General features: G+C 41.8%; 1 protein-coding gene across 1 annotated transcript in view; it reads left to right on the plus strand.

Moving 5' to 3' along the window:
- The window catches only part of LG08H10orf53 (linkage group 08 C10orf53 homolog), a 62,725-nt gene extending 41,091 nt beyond the window's left edge, over positions 1-21,634 (plus strand). Inside the window, exons 2-3 of the mRNA XM_073595200.1 lie at positions 17,145-17,264; positions 21,446-21,634. Coding sequence (XP_073451301.1) covers positions 17,145-17,264; positions 21,446-21,510 — 185 coding nt within the window. The 3' untranslated portion in view covers positions 21,511-21,634. The remainder of the gene's footprint in view (positions 1-17,144; positions 17,265-21,445) is intronic.
- The last annotated feature ends 1,374 nt before the right edge of the window (positions 21,635-23,008 follow it).

Raw genomic sequence — 23,008 nt, forward strand, 5'->3', positions numbered from 1 at the left:
ATGTCAGTAGTCTTGCAGAAGGATTTGTACAAGTAAAACAAGGAGCAACAGTCTACATAGAAGTTATTCAAAGGAAGGAGACTGGGGGTGCAAGGTGTGCATTCAAGTTTGCAAGGCCAAGGCCACTGAATAACTTCAGATAATGTGCTAAATACCAGGGGTGGGGGACTCGAGTCACATGACTTGACTTGAGTCAGATTTGAGTCACCTGTTTGAGGACTTGAGACTTGCTTGACAAAATTAAATAAATGACTCGACTTGACTTTGACTTGTCACTAATGACTTGCGACTTGACTTTGACTTGGGCTATTTGACTTGCAATGACTTGGCACCACCCCCCCGAAAATATTACCCACACACTCCGCCCACCACCGCCTCTGAGCCAATCAGCATTTGCCAAATGCCATTTGAGCTGTTCAGGGTAGCGGTAAGAGTTATGTCAGTCCCTGCATCAAGCGCACCTGTTGAACGTGTGTTCAGCCATGGTGGGGTGATAATGCGACCCCATCGCTCACAACTGAGCGAGAAAGTACTTTCCAATTAAATTTTTTGCAAATGCAATGCATTTTAGGTGGCATTTAAATTCTCATCACCATTCAAGTGTCCAGATGTTGGCATTGTGTCAAGTTCAAACTTTGAGCTTAGTTATTTTCCCCCTCAGCAAGGACTACATTTTTTCAGGCTTGTTGGCCATTTAAAGCGGGGGTCCACCTATCTATCGTTTTTTTTTTTTTTTTTTAGTTCATTCACAAACTTTTCTTCTCAGCATTACATACTCACATATTGTGTGTAATATGTCCGCCTGTGTCAGATTTTGTTGGAAAGAATAACTTATATTATTCACTGCAGGCGGTTTCCATCTTCATTGTGGGCATTTGAAGCCAACAAGCATTTATTTCCTGGATGTGGTGAATGCTGTGCTCCCAGCATTCACTGCTCGTTCCCGCACATGCTCAGTGGCATCCTGGGAAGCCTGAGACTAGCTCCCAGGAGTCTGGAAGAGGCTAGAGACACGCCTACTCCCACGGGAGGAGAACCAGGAAGTGCAAAGAAGAATAGAAAAATAAAAGGTAATTACGGCGATTTAAATTTTTTTAAACGGCATGTCAGCATCTAGGCAAGGAAGAGAATACATACAGATATTTTTCAAAATTTGGGTGGAACCCCGCTTTAATTGCTGAGTGTTCTGCTCCTTGTCTGCTGTTTGGGCATTCAAAGTGTTTCTTTAATATGCCAAGAAAAAAGCACTAAGCAGTTTTGTTAATGTTGAAAATAAAACAAAACCTTTCCTGAAAACTGACTAACTCATTTAAAGGTGGAAATGGGGTAGATCAGTATTTTGACTTAATTTGTGACTTGACCAAAATAAATGACTTGACTTGCTTGACTTCTAGCAGGGACTCGACTTGACTTGTTTGCTTTTCGCCACAGTAACTTGGGACTTGCTTGTGACTTGAAGGTTGTGTGACTTACTCCCATGTGTGCTAAATGCTATGGGCATCTCATATCGTCCTTTCTCCCAGCCAAGTTGTATCCTGAAATAAATGTAACAAAACTGTGCAAATGACTGTTCATTGTCTTAACTGATAGATGGGGTCTGGCAGCAGGGTGATTGGCGGATTGCTAAGTAACCAAGTGGTGGACATACCGCTACACTTTCTGATCAGAAGTCCCTTTTATTTCAATCATTGACTTTCTGATTTTCCCCTGAATTTTGGACTATATGTTCATTTTTCCGATAATCTCACCCATCCCCCATCCCACAGATGACACAATCTTGTATGGTCAAAATATCTGAGCGTAACATTTTTCTGACTAATAGAACTTGATAAAAACTAAAAACAATCTGTTTGTTATCGTTTTTTTCATTGTCCTTTGCACTACCTTATTCATTAAGACTACTGCCCCGTACACACGGTCGGATTTTTCGATGGAAAATGTCCGATCGGAGCGTGTTGTCGGAAATTCTGACCGTGTGTGGGCTCCATCGGACATTTTCCATCGGATTTTCCGACACACAAAGTTGGACAGCAGGAGATAAAATTTTCCGACAACAAAATCCAATTGCGTCAATTCCGACCGTGTGTGGCCTGTTCCGACGCACAAAGTGCCACGCATGCTCAGAAGAAATTCCGAGACGGGACAGCTCGTTCTGGTAAACTTAGCGTTCGCAATGGATACAGCACTTTCGTCACGCTGCAATGTTCAAAATGGTTTAATACAGCGCACTCTCTTCTTCTTTATAATGTGACAAGAATTAAGTCGTTTTGCTGCTCATATTCACACACACTTCTCACAAACTTCTTTCGTTACTATTTATCGGGATTCCATCAATATATTTTGATTTCTCACATCTGACAACATATTTTTGTATATTTTTTTATATTTTTTTGGCTTTAATGTAGATTCTTTTTTTGTGTTTCTATTTTATTTTTTTTTTTGCAATTTTGATTTGTACTCCCGAAAATGTTTGTGTGTGTTTTTTGTGACAAGTTCCCACAACACCATTGATATGTTGTTCTATTTAATCTGTAGGAGATTGTTTGGTGTTGTTGTCCCTTGTTAATTTCACATTGTACTTTAGAAATGTACCTGAATACTCACCAACAAACTGTCCTTTTTGGATGAAAACACACACAGGAGAGTAGAATTTACCTAAAAAATTTTATTAAGGGCTCACAACTAAACAAAGAGGGAGGCAAAGCTGAAGAAACTGCAGAAGTGGGTGAAGCCTTGGACCCCCAGGGCAGACATCAACTATTTAAAAGCAAAATTGGTGGCCTGAGGAGTCCTTATCTAAGGGAGGGCAGTGTGGTCCAGAAGTCCCAGAGATCATGAACAGCAGCAGATGACATCTGTGTCCCCAGGCTGTGGTCATACGAGAGACTGCATCTTCTGTCAGACCAGATTGAACCCAGGGTCATCACTCTTTGGTCTTCTTTCCACGCCTCCTTCCACACTGTGGCTGTGGTGGTGGAGTTGTGGCAGCAGGAGGAGGAGGAGGAGGAGGATCGTCGATCTCAATGACATCCGTCCTGGGTGTTAGTTCCCCACTCAACCCCTTACGTAGGACTTTATAAATCAGGTCGTCAGAGAGCTTGCGTTGACCCTCCTGCATGCCCTGCAATTTGGTGGCAGCCATGCAGGCAAAGGCCTCTTCAGGACTGGGGAAGGCTCGTAGGGACGCAGAAGCCTCCTGGATCAGCCTGAGCGCTGAATCCTGCACGGGACTCGGAGTGGCCTTCCTGGCCCTTTTGTATGGAAGGCGGAGGGGAGGGACCTGAGACTCAGTCAGGCTGCGACTGGTCCCAGGCTTCTCTTGGCTGACACTTAGCCCCGCCTCCTCCTGGCTGCCACTAATCCTCGCCTCCTCCTGGCTGCCACTAATCCCCGCCTCCTCCTGACTGCCACATTCCACAGCCTCTTCCTGGCTGAGGTCTTCCCGTGTATGAAAAAGGGACATAGTTTTAGTATTGTTTTCATCAATCACACACAATTTTCACCTCCTGACTGCTGCAAATTGAATGTTAACAAATATAACAGACTATCCTTCTGAGCCCAGCATTTTTCATTTTTGTCACAATTTTGGGTGCCCACTACTGTGTATTGATATGTAAAACACTTTTTTCAATCATCAATTAATGATCAATAATAACATCTAGTAAACATCATTTATTTATTGACCAGAAATCTGTAGAAGAATGCTATACCTGACTCCAGCTGGGCTCCTCCACTTCTTCCTGGCTGGGAGGCCCAGGTTGGACATCGGAAGCCTCGGCTGGGGTGGAAGGAAGCGTGGAAGGAAGAGTAGAGAGGGATTCCCTGACTTCAGTGTGGTCTGACAGAAATCGCAGTCTCTCATAGTACCACAGCCTGGGGACATAAACGTCATCTGCTGCAGCTCCGGACCTCTGGGAATCCGTGACCTTCTTGCGCTCCCTAAGATAAGTGCTCCTCAGGCCACCAATTTTAGCTTTTAAATAAGGGATGGTTGCTGTGGGGACCACCAGCTTCACCAACTCCAGCAGTTTCTCCAGCGCTGCCTGCCTCTTTTGTTTGTGGTTATAGTGGGGGTGTCTCACTTGCCACAGACAGGGCAGCTCCCTGTACTTGTCTATGAACAGGGGCAGGAAATTGTGGTCGTTGAACCCATCCATTTTCTCTGCAAGACACAACACAAGACAAACCCTAATGTCAGGCAAAACTCCCCTAATCTTGTTACAATATAGGCTTCCATTTCGAAGCAGTATAGGCGCAAGTTTAGATCTTACCTTCGTTATCACCATCGGCGTCTCCGATGCTCCTTCCTCCGCTCACAGATCGTACGTAAGACGCACGTGTGTTACGCTTTATACACACTGCGCATGCGTATAACTCCGCCCGCCCCTGACGTTCTTTCTAGTCTATTCCCCGCCCCTTTTCGTTCAGCGCAGTGGGGGAAGAGCATATGGCGGATAGACAGCATGATCGTGATAATTGGAGCAACGAGGAGGAGGAGGAGGAAAGGCCGGAGCCTGAAACGTCCCGATCCAGAAGGAGATTTAAGGACTCAAATATGTCCTTTGGGGAGATGTTGGAGATGGTGGACATCCTCAAGGAGGCCGACTATGATGGAAAGTATGGGCCTTACCCCAACCCCAATATCCGAAAGGCCAAGATCATGGCGAAAGTGGTCAGGAGTCTGCACCGGAAAATCGGGGTACGACGATCGAAAGATCAGCTCAGGAAGCGGTGGTCGGACCTGAAATTACGAGAACATGAGCAGTACAGAAAGATCCGGAGAGTGCTGCAAAAAAGTAAGTAGTTGTGCTGTGTTCCTATTCTTTTTGTGTTTATTACGTTCGTGCTGCTCCATGTGCTTTTAGGAACTGTTGTACAGTTTAAATTGGCAACTTTCATGTTCATGGGCACATTATTCGTTCGGATCAAACATTTTTCGTTCCAAATATAAAATACCATTGTTTAGCCCATATGCATTTGGCCACCATTTTGACGCCCTATACTTGTCTTAAAAGAATTGGGTTGTGTAGATGGCTTTGTTACCAGAATGAAATGCAAACTAGATTCTGTGTAAGGAGAGGACACAGAGCAGCTGTTTTCACATCTGGACACTGGAGCACTAGTGTGGGACACAAGAACACCATTTTTATTAGGGGGGGCCACACAGGTGCTCCAGTGTATACTATAGGGGGGTCTCCATCGGTGAAGCTTGTACTAAACAGATAAAGTATTGCAGGTTGACAAAGGGCATTAAAAAAATTACATCTTGGAACTCTGCTAAAATAGATAATTGTACCCCACTTCCAAGCAATGTTTCATCTTTATAGTTCTGACATTAAATATCTGTGTGCTAATTATACCATTTTTGTTTGACATAGGGGAGAAAAGACTCGGAGGACACCCCTCATTTGAGGAGACCAGAGCCCCCCCCCCCCCCTCTGGAAGAAGGGGAAATCCACCCAACACAATCTGAGCAGGAGGAAGAAGACGTGGTGGAACTAGTCACCACAACAGGTGAGTGTCTGCGACCACAGGCTCAGATAAGAGATGGATGGCGGCAATTTTTTAAACCAAATTTATTTTGGGTTTCCTCTCTTTTTAGGTGATCGTGATGTTGTGGATGAAGATCCTTTCACATCCGAAAGTGCCCAGATCCTGATCGGGGAGATCATGGGGTGTAATTTACAATTGGAAATCATCAAGCAAAACATCAATGATGTTATTCCAAAATATAAAAACATCATTGATGTTTTGGGGCGAGTTTAAAACCCCTCAAAATCACTTTCTTCTTTTGTGTGCTACAATGTGCTAAATGTTTTTTGTGATTTTTCCCAAAGCCAAATTTGGAGGATGCACACAGTGTGTCAACATGTGCTATCTGCCATCATGGGAGATCAATGGACGCGTTTTGGGGGTGCAACCCCTTCCTCAATAATAAAGTAGCGTTGAGAAAGGGCTTGCTCCCCCAAAACACATCCCTTGATCCCCCGTGATGGCAGGTAGCAAATGTTGACATTGGGCAATTTGTGTGCATCTTCCAAATTTGGCTTTTCCTGGGGTGACTTCCCCCCATCTGAACGCAATATCAAACACAGTTCCTAAATACTCATGTCTGATATTGCCTTCAAGTTCTACCAAATGTGAACTTTGTAAGATCAAGATTTGTGTCTTGTTGGTTTTACGCAGGCCTGTTTTCTATAAAATGGACATTTTGATTTGGGATAATGCCACCATAAAAATTGTTATACAACAAACATGTTGGTTTGTCAGCAAAACCTTTGGTAAATGCACATGTGATTGTGCAGGTATTAAAAAGATTGTTAATCAAGAATGTGTGGATTATTGTCTCAACGCTACAACACTTTTGGGGTGATGTAATTGTTGTTTTATGAGAAAATGGTGGTTTATTTTCTAAGGGCAAATCCACTTTACACTACAAGTGCAGTTTCAGTGCAGTTGCAAGTGCACTTGTAGTGAAATGTGTTTTTGCATTTAGTAAATAACAGCCAACAGTGCTTTGTATAAGGTTACACAATCACGACATTTTCTGGACTCCACACATTTCTGTCAGGGTCAGCTCAAACAAACACAAGCAGTAAATGTCCACAAAGATTTTTTTTTTATTTGAAAAAGGCTTCACATATTGTCTGGCATATTGATAGCCCCCCTACCCGCAAAGAACTCCAGGTAGCGTAACCGGACATCACGGGCACTCAGGGAGGGCAAGCCAGGACGGCCACTTTCAAGCGCCGTCAGTGTGGTTTGATGTAGGATTCCAGCCTCAGGCCCAACTGAGCCAGCATAGTTGGCCGAATGTTTCCGTAAAAAGTTATGGAGAACACAGCACGCAAGTATTATATGGTTCAGTTTATACTCCGCCATATGGATAGGTGTCAGAAATAGGCGGAACCGGCTGGCCAGGATTCCAAATGTGTTCTCCACCACTCTTCGGGCTCTGGCCAGCCGGTAATTAAAAACCCTCTGTTCCGGGGTGAGGGTCCTCATTGGGAATGGCCGCATCAGGTGGTCCCCCAGCGCAAATGCTTCATCAGCAACGAACACAAATGGGAGTCCTTCCACATTGTCCTCTGGAGCTGGCAAGTCCAGGCTGCCATTCTGGAGACGCCTGTAAAATTCCGTCTGGGCGATGACTCCACCATCGGACATCCGGCCATTCTTCCCCACGTCCACATACAAGAAGTCGTAATTAGCCGACACCACCGCCAACATCACTATACTATTAAACCTCTTGTAATTATAATAGTACGACCCCGAGTTGGGTGGTGGGACGATGTGGACGTGTTTCCCATCAATTGCCCCTCCGCAGTTAGGAAAGTCCCACCGCTGGGCAAAGTGGGAGGCCACAGTCTGCCATTCCTGTGGCGTGGAAGGAAACTGTTGAGGAAAAAACAATAAACATTACTATTTTTACTCTGAAACATGGCAAGCAGATTAGACACAAACATTATGGGGCAACCTCCAGATAGCATTTATTAAGGGGAATTTAACAAGGCCAAAGTATAAGGTACACCTATCATATTCCCCCTCCCCCCCTCTCATGGGCCATTTCTAACATTATAGGGGGTGTGTGTAAATCTTGGACAGGTAACCCTCTTCACTTCATTGAGAGATGAATGGCTAAATAATGGGTATTACTTGGAACAGCCCCTCCTTAGTTACACTATTGGCAGCCCACTGGACAGGTAAGAAGTGTCTGAATACAAAGATATAAATACACACTGTACACATTTGAGGACATTTGGACATTCTGCTATTACCTATCAAGATAATAATAGGATACAAAAACTTGAAACAGTACCATTGGAAAGTATACAGGCAGGCCATTGCACTACATGCTTTGGGGAATTCATCCATAAATCTGACCAGTAAAGAGGTGGGTATAGTGTGTATGGGTTTGGCAAAGTCAGCAGATAGATGATTGAGGATAGAGAATTGGGATCAGCTGACTTAGCAGTTGGGGGAGGGAGGGTTACTAAAAATTATTTTGGGACACCACAAAAAAAAGCCTCTGGCACTCTGCCTGAATTTAAATCAAAAATAACATTTCCAAACATTTTAGGGGGTGTTTGGGGTAAAGCACTACTAATAGAGCTGATAAAATACATTGTTAAGTGACTACATGAGGTGAATATAGGGGCAGGAGACACCATGCTGGGGAGGTTATTGAAGGGCAAATATGTATGAAGGACCTTAAATAATAATTATATAAAAATGCAGCATGCATGAGGACAAAGGGGACATTCACAGCATATTACAAGCATGGTAATTAGGGAATGAGGAAAGAAATACAATATATTATCAAACATTAAAGACAATAAAATGTGATATAAAAGGATAAAAATCTTACCTTCATATACTCCTTCTGCAGGACCTGTATGATGGCAGAACAGGTCTCTGGGATAATGATCCCCAGAGCCTGGGGGGAGATGCCTGTCGAGAACTTGAGGTCCTGCAGACTTCTCCCTGTGGCCAAATACCGCAGGGTAGCGACCAACCTCTGCTCCGGAGTGATGGCTTGCCTCATGCAGGTATCCTGCCTGCTGATATAGGGGGTCAGCGAAGCCAGCAGACGGTGAAATCCGGGGTCCGTCATCCTGAGAAAGTTCCTGAAATCATCAGGATTATTCTCACGGATCTCACGGAGCAAAGGCATATGAGAGAACTGGTCACGCTGAAGCAACCAATTCTTGGTCCATGAACTCCTCCCCACCCTGTTCATGGACTGGACTTGTGTCAAGGTCAGGACCCCAACACCAAGCCCCCACACAGCACGAACTCTACGAGGAGTACACATACGAAACATGGCTAGAAAACGGTCGGCTGCTCAGAACGAAGTAACAGAACACACTGAAGAACAGCAAGGCCTGTGAAGAGCAACCTGAAAAACAGCAACGAGCAGGCAAGATCACACAGAAAACTCTGATACGAACTGACTGCATGCACTGAAGAGCAGATACAAACCCACAAGCACAAACTGAATGGCAGAAAACGATCTGAAAGCCACGAGTCTGAAAAAGCGCGAATCGTCTCTCACCGAACTTTTACTAATACAAGATTAGCAAAAGGAGCCCAAAGGGTGCCGCGCTTGGTTCTGAACCGGCCTTTTCTAGTCTCGTCGCACGTGGTGTACGTGACCGCGTGGTTGGCGATTGGAAATTCCGACAACTTTGTGCGACCGTGTGTAGGCAAAACAAGTTTGAGCCAACATCCGTCGGAAAAAATCCTAGGATTTTGTTGTCGGAATGTCCGAACAAAGTCCGACCGTGTGTACGCCCTATACCAAAGCTTCTCAAAGGCAAATTGTTCCTAAAGGCTATTTGATATAGTTTGCACTAGTTAATACAAAAAAAAAACTTATGTCAAACTTGTGTTGGAAGCCTATGGAAAATGTCTTGGTAATGAGATGGCTTGCTGAGATTTGGTCTACACAATTTACCTCAGATGCTGTGTTAAATCTGTAATCATATTTTCACAGTTTGATTTCATTCTGAAGAGCTAATTAAATGACGAGGAGTGGACACATGCCAATGTTACAGAGGACACAAAGTGATTAGGCTAATTAGAGAAACATATTTATGTGTTTTTTTTATTTCATTTCATTATTTTGTCATCAATAATAAACAAGTGTTTTTCACTATTTTCTCTGTATCAGACAAATTAATTAATTCATAAAACTGTGACTAATTTGGATGTCCTTTTCTAACAACTTTTGTTATAATGTTACAGTGGTACAAAATTATTCCAGTAGGTGAAAGGGTAACATTTAAAAAAAAAAATATTCATTTGACTATGACAAATTAAATTGTTTAAACCCAAATTTGCCAAGCTGAATTAGAGCTGGTTATGGTAAAGCAAGTTTTAAAAACATTTTGAATATGTTAGAATAGATATTTTACAAACAGGATCTTAAAGCACACCTGAACTGCAAAACTATAACTTAGGCTGGTCATACATGCTCAACTTTCTTCTACAATTTTTCTTTAGATTTACCTTAAACTATGTAGTGCAAGGGCCTGCTAATTGAATACAGTTGAAAGTTGTTTAGTTTTGACCTTATATTACCGTATTTATTGGCGTATAACACGTGCCGGCGTATAACACGCACCCCAAGTTTAGGAGGGAATTTTGAGGAATACAAAGTTTTAAGGAAAAAACTTACATTTAAATGCCCATCAATGCAGCCTTGTCAGTGTCATCTGCAGCCTTGCACAGCATCCATCTGCATGCTTGTCCAGTGTCATTTGCAGCCTTGGTGTCATTTGCAGCCCTACAGTCATTTGCAGCCTTGGAGCCTTATCAGTGTCCATTTGCAGCCTTGCAGCCTTGTCAGTGCCCATCTCCTGTTTTATTATTGTCCATTAGCAGCTTTGTAAGTGTCAATTTGCAGTCTTGCCCAGGCTGCAGTTAAATTGCAGTGACTTGCCAGTGTCACTGCAGTTTGAAAATGGCGCCGCCGAGACACACAGAGCCGGTCCTCGGCGGCTCTCGGCCACTTTCAGCTCCTCTCGTAGTCCCGCCTGGGATGGGCATGACTGAGCGGAGCCGAGCGCCGCCCATATACAGATAGCCGAGTGTACTCGGCTAGGTTCGGCTAGCTCCGCTCACAGTCATGCCCAGTCCCTGTGTTATGTCCATCATAGGGCGGGACTGGGTGTGACTGTGAGCAGAGCTAGCCGAACCTAGCCGAGTACACTCGGCTATCTATCGGTGGCCGGCGATCGCTCAGAGTCAGTGGAGGATCGCAGGGGACCGGCGTATAACACGCACCCGCGATTTTCCCCTGATTTTAGGGGAAAAAAAGTGAGTGTTATACGCCGATAAATATGTATATTGTTTTTGGTAAATCTAAAGGAAAATTGTACAAGAAAATTGAACATGGTATGGCCAGCTTTAATATAGTGCAGCTGAGCAGCCTTGTGGTGTGTGATGTGGTGGCTGCACTGCGTGTGAGTATAATATTACATATTTTAAATAAAAGGATCCTAGTATACTATGCTGTGGGGCCTCCTTCTCTCCTTTCTCTTGTCTTGGACTTATTGCATTAAGTGCTGGAAGCAGAGAAGAGTAGTAGTCCTCCTCGGTATTAGAGTGGATGTTTTCCAAAACGCTAACTTCATGCTGTGATATTCCTTGCACTACCAGCAGGGAGGATGTAAATGGTAACTTCACTTTCGTGGGGAAAAAAATAGCAAATAAAGAAAAAATAATATAGCTTTTACAATTGCAACACATGTAATATTGTAATTGAATATTATTAAAAATTACCTTTCTGCAGCGCTCTAATTTTCTAAAAATGCAATGCAATATGGCTACCTAGAGGTGTTCTGTACACAGAACGCCCCATAGAAACATAATTTCCTACTAGTGTGATTGGCTCACTGTTTTTCCCAGAAGTCTACACTAAGATACGAATCAGATATCAGGCATCACCTGCAACAAAAATGTCATTTTTGGTGAGATATTCCCAATAGGAACAAGTCTAAAGGAATGCAGGCCCAGCAGCTTTCCTCATTAGTGCCCAGGAGATGCTGCAGCTGATTGATAATTATGAAACCACTCCCATTAGATTCACTTTCCCATATGGATACAAACACACAGGGATTTCTTCAAAATAACAAAAGGTAGGAATCTGCAACAAAGTTTGTAAAAATCCTTGCAATGTACATTGATCACACAGGGGGGATGTTTTTTTCTTAACAAAAGTGGAGTTACTTTTTAATGATAAGCGTTTTTTCACCTCTGTAATGCAGGGTCTTATACTCTGGTAAGCACGCTGAGATGGTGTTCATGTTAAGTGGTGGTCGGTGAAGGCAAAAGAAGTTTTGGGCACCAGTGGATTTATGATTCACGAGTGTATATGTGCACTATTTTTAACTAATGGACTCATGATTTATTGTTATATTGGACTTTGTATTACCTTTAATGTTTTTTTGAATGTGTGTACAAGGGCGCAACACGTTAATTAGGTAGATTATGTGTTTGAAGTCCAGCCTGTTTGACAACCTTGGCTGCCCCCATAGATACAGTGGAGAAAAAAGCATAGACATAAAGGGACAGAAAGTGTGTTTTTACAAGGTAAAAATAAAACAGGAAAGCCTTACAAAACAATACTGGTGCAACCATCCTTTAATCCATATATACCAAAAAACATTTATATAATCCATATATATTTTAAACCAGCCCTCAAAATTTCCACACGCTTGCTAGCATTTTGCCTGCTGAGTGTGCAGGAGAAGGCGAACTGAGCCGAAAGTTTTCTGGCTGATTGCATCAGAGCGGCTGCTCTTATGCCCTGTAAAAAAGGCCGCCCTGCTTCTGCCAGAAGCGATCAGCCAGTAAACTGTCGGGAGGAGAGCCAGCCGAATCACACAGAGAGAGGATCTCCTGCTGTGACATAGCTTGGATTTGAAACACTGGCTGCTGTCAAACAAAATCCCACCTCCTATGATAGACAGCACACTGGTCCAATACCGGAAAAATTAATCAGTGTGCTGTCTATCATAGGAGCTGGTCCAGGAGGCGGGACTTTGATAGTAGCCAGCGTTTCAGATCCAAGCTGTATCGCAGCGGGAGATCCTCTCTGTGTGATCTAACTGGCTCTCCTGCCAATTCCTCCCTGTGATCCCCATGCCGTGATAGGCTGCATTGATGGGCACTGATGAGGCTGCATTGATGGGCATTGATGCTGCACTGATGAGGCTGCACTGATGGCCATTGATTAGGGTGCGCTGATGGTCACTAATAAGCTGCACTGATAGGACATCACTGCTATGCTTCACTGATGGCCACTGATGAGGTGGCGATGATGGGCACTGGTAAGCTGCACTGACTGGCACTGATGAGGCTGCACTGATATGCTGCACTGATGGGGCTGCATTGATGGGCACTGATAAGGCTGCACTGAGGAGCACTGATGAGGCTGCACTGATGAACAGTGATGAGGGTGCACTGATGGATACTGATATGCTTTATGTTAATATTGTTGTTAAAAAAATTTTTTTGTAACAATTCTGCATAAAACATTTAACAGTGTAATTTCATGAGATAATTTACGAGGGCGTGTTTAGGGGTGGGGCAGTCTAGGGGTTGGGTGGGAAAACTGGTGGGAGTATCTCTTAAGGCCTGTATAGTAGCTCAGGACTTGAAACTTTGAGCCCTGTCTTAAACTTTTGGAACGATTGCAAAAATAGATCAGATTTTCTAGGCAGCAAAAATTTTGTGCATAAAGACATGGCGATAGGTGAAATTGGGAGTTTTCACTTTGTCAAAATATCGGCCACAAGTGTTGGGAAAACTTTAGTGATTTTACCATTAGGCAAAATGTATTGGAGTCAATGGGGAAAGTAAAATCAAGCATGTTTCTGGTGGTATTTAAGGTGCAGTGAGATTTATAGCACCTGAGGGTCCCTTTTAACTATCCTGGACCCCTTATTGCTGTCATAGTGATCACATGATTTTGCTTATCAACAAAGCCCCATAAGCATGATTACATGCCTTTGCTTATCAACAAATTCTTTCATCATGTCAACAGTGACATGAAGATCAATTGCTTTGTTCTGAAGGAAATACATATATTTGTCAAGTCCCAGTGATCGCATTAGCTAATTATTACATAGTCTCAGGCTTGGCCATACATGCCAGTGGGCTGATTGAAAATAAACTGAATATATTCCCCCATACCTTTGAGGTGGATGGAGGAATCCTCCCTGCTGCACTATTGTATTCTGACAGCAGACTCCTCTGCCTTCAGAATACATGATCAGCACTGCAGCCAACTGGTTGAAGCAAAAGTTTCCAAAAAGCCCATTTGAGGGCCCTTTTTCATTAGGTTGACTGCTGTACTGGAACGCCAGTCCAGTGAGATTTAACCACTAGCCGACCAGTGCACGACGATGTACGTCGGCACAATGGCAGGGCTCAGCAAATGGGCGTACAGGTACGTCCCCTTTAAATCGGGGCATTGTGGGCGCTATGTAGAAGAACACATATCGACCTAAACTGAGAAAAAAAATTGTTTTTTTATATATTTTTGGGGGATATTTATTATAGCAAAAAGTAAAAGATATTTTTTTTTCAAAATTGTCGCTCTTTTTTTGTTTATAGCGCAAAAAAACTACAGAGGTGATCAAATACCACCAAAAGAAAGCTCTATTTGTGGGGAAAAAAAGGATGTCAATTTTGTTTGAGTGCAACATCGCACGACCGCGCAATTGTTAGTTAAAGCGACTCAGTGCCGTATCGCAAAAAATGCTCTGGTCAGGAAGGGGGTAAATCCTTCTGGGGCTGAAGTGGTTGAAAATGACAGTCACAAGGCTGAAATTAAAAACTTCTTTGTGTTAAAGCTTTCTGAATTTACCCTTATATCAGTGGCATTTTTCTATGTTGGTACATACTACAGGGTCTCACAACTAGGAGTACTGTGTGCTCTTAGCATTAAAGGGGAACCTTTTACAAAGCAAATGTCACTGCGCAGTGCCACGTGACAAAATCAGAGGCTACTTTTTATGAAGCTTCATTAAATGCAAAATCATCAATTTCACTACTGAATCAAGTTTGGCAAAATCACTACTTTATCCCTATACATTCAATTTTTCCTTGAGTATATGTGGTTTATAGATTCTGTAAATTATGTATAAGTAATATAATATTACAGCACTGGAGGCAATGATTTAAAATGGAGTTAATCTTCATACTAGCTATGATATACCACATGTATTATGCTGTAAAGGCTAAAAGGATTCCTTTTAAAACTGTTATCCTGATCTGATTCCAAGATACAATTTAAACAAATGGATTTTATATTGCTTTCATACCTAATTGACTCATTTTCTTAATGTAAAAAGCTTGATTATTTGTTAGTTACATTTTTACTAAACAAGAACCCATTCGGTTTTCAACACAGTGGTCACTTCTAGAAATTATTTAATGATTTTTTTTTGTAAAGTGAGGACATATCTTTTATTGTTGATTTACCAAGGCATATTTGTTCCATTTAAAGTGGGAAAAAGTTTATTGCTGTGGATGTGGAAATAAAGGACTAATTCAGCCTAATATGGGTCCTAATCCCAATGTTGTAGCAGTAGACTGGCAGTTTAAAGTGGTTCTAAACACTAAGCCCGGGTTCACACCTATGCGAATTAGATGTGCCTTTACCCGCATCTAATTTGCATAGCAGGAGAATGTGACTGGCTCCCTATGGAGCCGGTTGACATATCTCCGGGGCGACTGCGGAGCGCACTGCACAAAAACGCCATGCATCTTTGGCTCCGTTTCAGGGCCGAATTCAGGCATAGAATTGGCCCTGATTGGTCCCTGAAATGGGGAAGAGGGACGCACAACGCCCCTGTGCGATCCGCAGCCCCGTTATAGTGTGAACCCGGGCTAAAGGTTTTTTTTTTACCGTAATGCACTTTCTGTATTAAGGTAAAAAAAACTTCCACTGTCTGTTCCCCTCCCCCTCTTCCATCACTTACCTGACTCCTGCATCGATCCAGCATTGTGCCCGGCTTCTCTCCCCTCTTTCTGGTCTCACATGCTTTGTAATAGCAGCAGAAGCCATTGACTCCTGTTCCTGTCAATCAAATCCAGTGAGGAGGGAGCAGGGGAGGGCAGGGCTGAGCTGCACTATGTTTGTCTATGGACATACACATCCCAGTTTGGGAGCGCGCCTGCACATTTGCCTCCATAGAAAGCGGCTTGCTATGGGGGGAGACACAGAAGAGGAGGAGCCCAGAGCACCAGTGGGGGACCCCAGAAGTCAGAAGTTTGAGGCCACTCTGTGCAAGGGTATTGTATAGGTAAGTATGAGGAAGTTCACCACTCACAGGTAATTACCTCTCCTAGATTCAGCTGTCTCCACGATCAAGCAGGGTGCAGGCTCTGTTTGCAACAAGAGTGATAGGAAAAATGAATAGCTGGATAGCCACACTCCAAAAAATTCACCTTTATTGTATAAAAATGGATATCAAACCATCACAAATGGGTACAGACTAACTGCACAGCTGCTGACGCGTTTCACACCAGGCACGGTGCTTAGTCATAGGTAAGTATACTGTATTTTTTTAAAATTAAAATAACAAACATATTACAATCACTTTAATTATACAGGTAGTAAAGGATGCCTTCATTCTTGGGTGTGCACCTACTTCTCCATAACTTATTATCATATCTTGGTACTATTAGAACATTTTCGTAAACAATCAAAATCTTGAAGAGCATGATAAATTCATAGTGGATTAAAAGTTAAAGGACACCTGTTGTAAAAAATATTGTACTCTGATAAATGTATGTGGTTAAAGTTTATGTATAGAGCTGTTCTGCTGAAAACTCTAAAATTGCAAATTTCTTCTAACTTTCTGTCTTGTTAACAATGGTCATCAGTAAAACAGAGAGAGTAAAGCTCCCTAACAGGGCCACAGAAAGCAATAGGAACCTGTCAGGGTTTTTAATACTGCCCTACCCTAAAACCTGTATAAAACTGTTCTTACAATTATATGCCCATCAAGCTGTCCAGCAAAGATAATGGTAACAGGAGATAGAACAATAGTCAATGATATTGTATTAGCTAGTATACAGTGTCATCTTCTCTGGTGTCTAGTGATAAGGAGTGCCTATTCCCAAGCAAATCTAGCTGTACAGCGATCCTAGCTCCTTTATGTACAAAGCCTAGAATTTCAAAGTAAGACAACCTGTTAGAGCACTTCTCTACTTGTTATAATCAGCAGTGTAGGTGTTGACACACTAGCGATAATGAGAATGCAAGAAGCCTTTTATTTCTTTTAGAGATCTTTTGACATTGAAAAAAATTTCTGAGGATGGATTGTTTAATTTTCCCTTAAGAAAGGGCTGCATTCCTTACACAGTTTGTTCATTAAAAGTAAATGTCATCCCTGTCCCTAGAAAGTCGAAGTAATAATAGAATAAATAGTTCAGTCTCTTAATTTAAATGATACACTTTATTGAATAGAGTAGATCATCATTAAACTCTGTAGGTATCATTACTCACTATGTTTACCTGTATATGACAATGACTAACACATACAACATTTTACCGTGGTTTCAGTCTCCCCAGCAGTCCAGCTATTAATGTATGATGACACTGACATCGAACATTTTATTGACAGCTGTGCTGGCCTCAGATGGACATAGTGTTGTTCTAGAAGAGATACCAGATCGAAATGCTGTGGAGCTTGTGGTAAATGGAGAGACTGTATTTCAGTGCAACATCAAAGATCTTGATTTTGGTAAGAAAAACATGTAATATTTCTTAAAGTGTCTTTTATCTCTGTACATTTAATAATCTTTGAATTTCATTGTTGCTCTAGGGTAATATGCACAATTTTATGATAGTTACTTTGCTAAATAAGGCCCAATATGTGTATTTGTGATAATACAGCCTTTCTCAACCTTGGAACAATGGAAAAAATTATAATGGCCAGAAAAGAAACATCAACAGGGAAAATTGCAGTGCCCCTCAGATTGATGGCCAGTGGAAAAGTGCCCTTTTATATTTGTAGTCTGTATAATGGTCCAATACATTAATGGGAGAAGGACCCCTCATAATAATGGTTAGTGGAAGGAGGACACTCTTACATTGTTGACCAGTAGGAAAACTTCCCCCTTACACCCAGCTAAAAATATAACTGATATTAGTGGTTACTGGGAATTAGAAACTCTCCATTGCTCAATGAACCCCTAGCAATCTTTTTGGAGGAATCCTCATGTTCAGTGGAACTCTAGAATCCCTGTGCTAATACAAGCCATTACCCAGAGCCCACACAAAGCATTCTTCTTTGGTAACTCTGTTCATGAAGAGGAAGACACAAAGAAGCACTGCATGTGAAAATTTTGCCCCATTCATATTAAACAGACAGCTGCCTCACAGTAAAACCACAGCGATTACTGTGCGGCAGGTATCCATTCCAGCTGCAGTGAGCTGGTGGTAGGGGGCGATGTGCACAATTTTTTTGTACAAACTTTATTTGAGGTGACACTTCATTCATGTCGCTGTACAGCAACATGCTGCTTTACAGTGACATGCGATCTTGTCTAGTGCACTGCGATAAAATGCATCCTGCCTGCATTTTATTAAGATATCACTGCAGTGCAGCTTCGGGCTGCATTTCATTGTGAATAGGAAATATACACTCATTGGTCACTTTATTAGGTACACCTTGCTAGTACCGAGTTGGACCCCCTTTTGCCCTCTGAACTGCCCTAATTCTTCATTACATAGATTCAACAAGGTGTTGGAAATATTCCTCAGATTGTGGTCCATATTGACATGATAGCATCACACAGTTGCTGCAGATATGTCGGCTGCACATCCATGATGCGAATCCACTGTTCCACCACATCACAAAGATGCACTATTGGATTGAGATCTGGTGACTGTGGAGGCCATTGGAGTACAGTGAACTCATTGTTATGTTCAAGAAACCAGTGGTGAGATGATTGGAGCTTTGTGACGTGGTGCATTATCCTGCTGGAAGTAGCCATCAGAAGATGGGTACACTGTGGTCATAAAGGGATAGACATGGTCAGCAACAATACTCAGGTAGGCCATGTCACACCACCAGCCTGAACTGTTGATACAAGGCAGGATGGATCCATGCTTTCATATTGTTTATGCCAAATGCTGACCATACCATCTGAATGTCACAGTTGAAATCAATACTTATTTGACCAGGCAGTGTTTATCTAATCCTCTATTGTCCAATATTAGTGAGCTTGTGCAAATTGTAGCCTCAGTTTCCTGTTCTTAGCTGACAGGAGTGGCACTCAGTGTGGTCTTCTGCTGCTATAGCCCATCTGCTTCAAGATTTGATGTGTTGTGCGTTCAGAAATGGTATTCTGCATACCTTGGTTGTAACAAGTGGTTATTTGAATTACTGTTGCCTTTCTATCATCTCAAACCAGTCTACCCATTCTCCTCTGACATCAACAAGGCATTTTCCTCCACACAACTAACGTTCACTGGATATTTTCTCTTTTTCGGACCATTCTCTGTAAACCCTAGAGATGGTTGTGCGTGAAAATCCCAGAAGATCAGCAGTTTTTGAAATACTCAGGCCAGCCCATCTGGCACCAACAACCATGCCACGTTCAAAGTCACTTAAATCCCCTTTCTTGCCCATTCTGCTCGGTTTGAAATTCAGCAAGTCTACTTCACCACGTTCTAGAAGCGGATGGAGTTGCTGCCATGTGATTGGCTGATTAGCAATTTGTGTTACCAAGCAATTGAACAGGTGTACTTAATAAAGTGGCCAGTGAGTGTAGCAAACAATTGTTTTCTGTTTGTCCTTGAGGTGACCTGCATTTTCCAGGGTGAAATAACACTGGTCACCGCACTAGTGTGAATTGGCGCTTGCTGTGGAGTGAATGGAGCAATGTGTACCACTATCTGCTCTTTACAGTACACTGCGGTGTTTACACAACACTGAGCCAGAATTTTGAAGTGAAACTAAATTCTCGTTTTTTTTTGTTTTTTTTTAGTTAAGTATAACATGTTTGTTATTTTTACCTGCTCTTCAGTGGTTTTGCACAGAGTAGCACAGATCCTCCTCTACTCTGGTCCCTCTTCGGTGCTCCTGGCCCCTCCCTCCTGTTGAGTGCCCCCACAGCAAGCAGCTTTCTATAGGGGCACCCAAGCCACAGCTCCCTGTGTCCATTCAGACACAGAGCCACAGCCTGGCCCGTCCCCTTTCTCTCCTTATTGGCTGACTGACTTTAACAGCAGTGGGAGCCAATGGCTGCTGTTTCAGCCTTTGAGGAGGGGAGTTCTGGGCAGCCGAGACACTCCTACAACATCGCTGGATAGGGAGGGGGCTCAGGTAAGTATTAGAGGGGCTGAGGGGGGCTGCTGCACACAGAAGGTTTTTTTATCTTAACCACATGCCGACCAGCGCATGAATATATACGTCGGCACAATGGCATGGCTCGGCAAATGGGAGTACAGGTACGTCCACTTTAAATCGCGGCATTGTGGGCACACGTGCGCCACGTACTCTGTGTCCGTGCCCGTGGAGCAGCAGAATGGGGAGATGCCTATGTAAACAAGGCATTTCCCTGTTATGCCTAGCAACATGACAGAGATCTACTGCTCCCTGTCATCGGGAGCAGTGATCTCTGTCATGTTCTAGTGAGGCAATCCCCCCTACAGTTAAAATTACTTCCTAGTACACACTTAATCCCTTGATCGCCCCCTAGTGTTAAACCCCTTGCCTGCCAGTGTCATTTACACAATAATCAGTACATTTTTATAGCACTGATCGCTATATAAATGACAATGGTCCCAAAATAGTGTCAAAAGTGTCCGATGTGTCCACCATAATGTCACAGTCACGATAAAAATCGCAGATCGCCGCCATTACTAATAAAAAAAAATTAATAATAAAAATGCCATAAATCTTTCCCCTATTTTGCAGACGCTATAACTTTTGCACAAACCAATCAAAATACACTTATTGCAATTTTTTTTACCAAAAATATGTAGAGGAATACATATCGGCCTAAACTGAGAAAGAATTTTTTTTATATATGTATTTTTTGGGGATATTTATTATAGTAAAAAGTAAAAAATATTGCTTTTTTTTTCAAAATTGTCGCTCTTTGTTTATAACGCAAAAAATAAAAACGGCAGAGGTGATCAAATACCACCAAAAGAAAGCTCTATTTGTGGGAAAAAAGGACGTCAATATTGTTTGGGTGCAACGTCGCTCGACCGTGCAATTGTCAGTTAAAGCGACGCAGTGCCGTATCGCAAAAAATGCTCTGGTCAGGAAGGGGGTAAATCCTTCCGGGGCTGAAGTGGTTAATGCATAGAGTGCATTATGATAAAAAAAAGCCTTCTGCTTTTACAACCACTTTAAGTGCCATTCATAAAATGCAGGGCACATTGTGGAGTAGTACCATCAGAGTGTTCTCTGCATCATAATGCAGAGAACATTCCATGAAAGAAATCCCATGGCTTTAACAGGAACATTTCCATAACTTTTTTTCCCCAATCAATAGTGCTTCAATTGTTTTAAAAAGCTGTGCTTTATAAATGTGCTTTTTTATTTTTTGCCTTTTCTAAGATCATACTCCTGCTTTTAAATGGACCTCTTAGTAGCCCCACCACCAAGTTTAGGTACTGCTGTCAAAATACAATGTCCTAGGGAGGTGATACTTCCATCCACCTAATTTGCTGGATGGATGAACCTGTTAGCTTTTTTTCATTTAGTCAAGGGGTTGAATTAAATAAAAACAACTGACCGTGTATGGCCAGCTTTGGATCACATAATGGAGTTCTGGAGATTTTTTTTTATTCATGGCAAAACCAAGGTATTTTTTGTAATTTATGTACAGCTTACATTAAATTTACACAAAACAAATAGAAATAATCAGTGACTAGTTTCTCTGTGCTACAATTTGTCTTTTGCAGGAGGTGATGGACTACTAGACCCACTTTGTGAAGATGCAAGACAAGCAGTGATGAGGGCTTACTAACAAATCTATTGTATCCACCTGCAAACTTATATTCTCAATCTAGCCCTATAACTAATTTATGTACAGAAACCAATGTGCTGAATTTAACCTTACAGTTGGAAATAAAAGTAAGCTTTTAATGACACTTTTCTAGTGCAGTGATACTTTTTGAAAGGTATGCCAAAGAACCCTTTACCATACATATAACATCAAAATTTGTCCCATCAGCGAATCACCCAAATTGGGCTCAAAACTCACACAATTAATATCTACATCATAAATCTATAAATTATTTATTATTATTTATTATCGTTAACATTATTTATTTTTATTTTTTGCGCTATTTTCCAGTGTAAATTTGTATAAAACACAACATCACTATTTTTACAAAATGCTACTCAAGGAATAGCTTGGCATATCAACTTTCATGGCTTCATCCTCACAGCAAATGAACTCAGACTTTACATTTAAAAATATCACAACGTGCAATCTAAATTGTATACATTTTTATTTACCCAGGTAGAGGAATAAGAAAGATAGAACTTCAAAAATTATTTTTTGGATGCAATTTGTTTTTCATTGTCTTTAGTAAAAGAAACTGAATAGTTGGTAGTTCTAAGGGGGGCCCCTTCATTGGACCTTTGGAAATGCACAAAAATGCAAAAAAGTAGCAGTACTATGTTCAGGAAGAAATGTATACATAGAATTGAAAGAAGACTCTTGCTTCCTAATAAAATACTACTACTACTGCTATGAATAATACTATTACTATTCAGCATAAATTTCTTCCTGAACATAGTACCACCAGTTGTCCAGAATCAGGTCCTTATTTGCACGCCCAGCTCTCCAGTGAACGGGATCCCTTGGAACCTCTGAAACACTTTGGCTTCTTTGACCTAATAGGACAAATAAAATTATTCTGGACAACTAATATTTACCAGACCTTCATTGAGCCTCCTGTACCATAGAGAGCTGCCCATGGAACTATTCATGTGGCAACAACTCACCCATCTAGGATCCTAGCAATAACAAGAGAGCCATGGCTCCATAGTCCTGCCGTAGTGTGACCTTGTCACATTAATTTGTGTATCTAGATGTACACAAGTTTTGCATCTCTTTAATCAGGATACATTGAAGAAAAATACTGTATGCTAAATATCTACAGAAATATTCGATTTTAAAAACTCTGTAAAAGGAACAGTACATTCTTTTGAATATTTTTTCAATCTTATAAATGATATATTGAAAGTTAGGTTATACACTTTCTGTAGAGCAATACAGAACCAGCTATAGTGGTCAGAACCAGGAAGAAAAGTTTACTAATGAGTTATAAACCCAGTCCAGTCTCATTCACTACATGTAAAGGCATTTTAATTAAAACTGTAGAAAAAGATCTTTTTAAATGGTTGTGTTTACTGGTATTTCTACATGTTCAATTAAATTACAGACTTACATAGTTAGGTTAACAAAGGACATACAGTAAGTCCATCTAGTTCAACCATTGTTAGCCTTCAGTAAG

This window comes from Aquarana catesbeiana, linkage group LG08 (genome assembly GCF_042186555.1).
Source record: "Aquarana catesbeiana isolate 2022-GZ linkage group LG08, ASM4218655v1, whole genome shotgun sequence".
In the NCBI taxonomy this organism is placed as follows: Eukaryota; Metazoa; Chordata; class Amphibia; order Anura; family Ranidae; genus Aquarana; species Aquarana catesbeiana.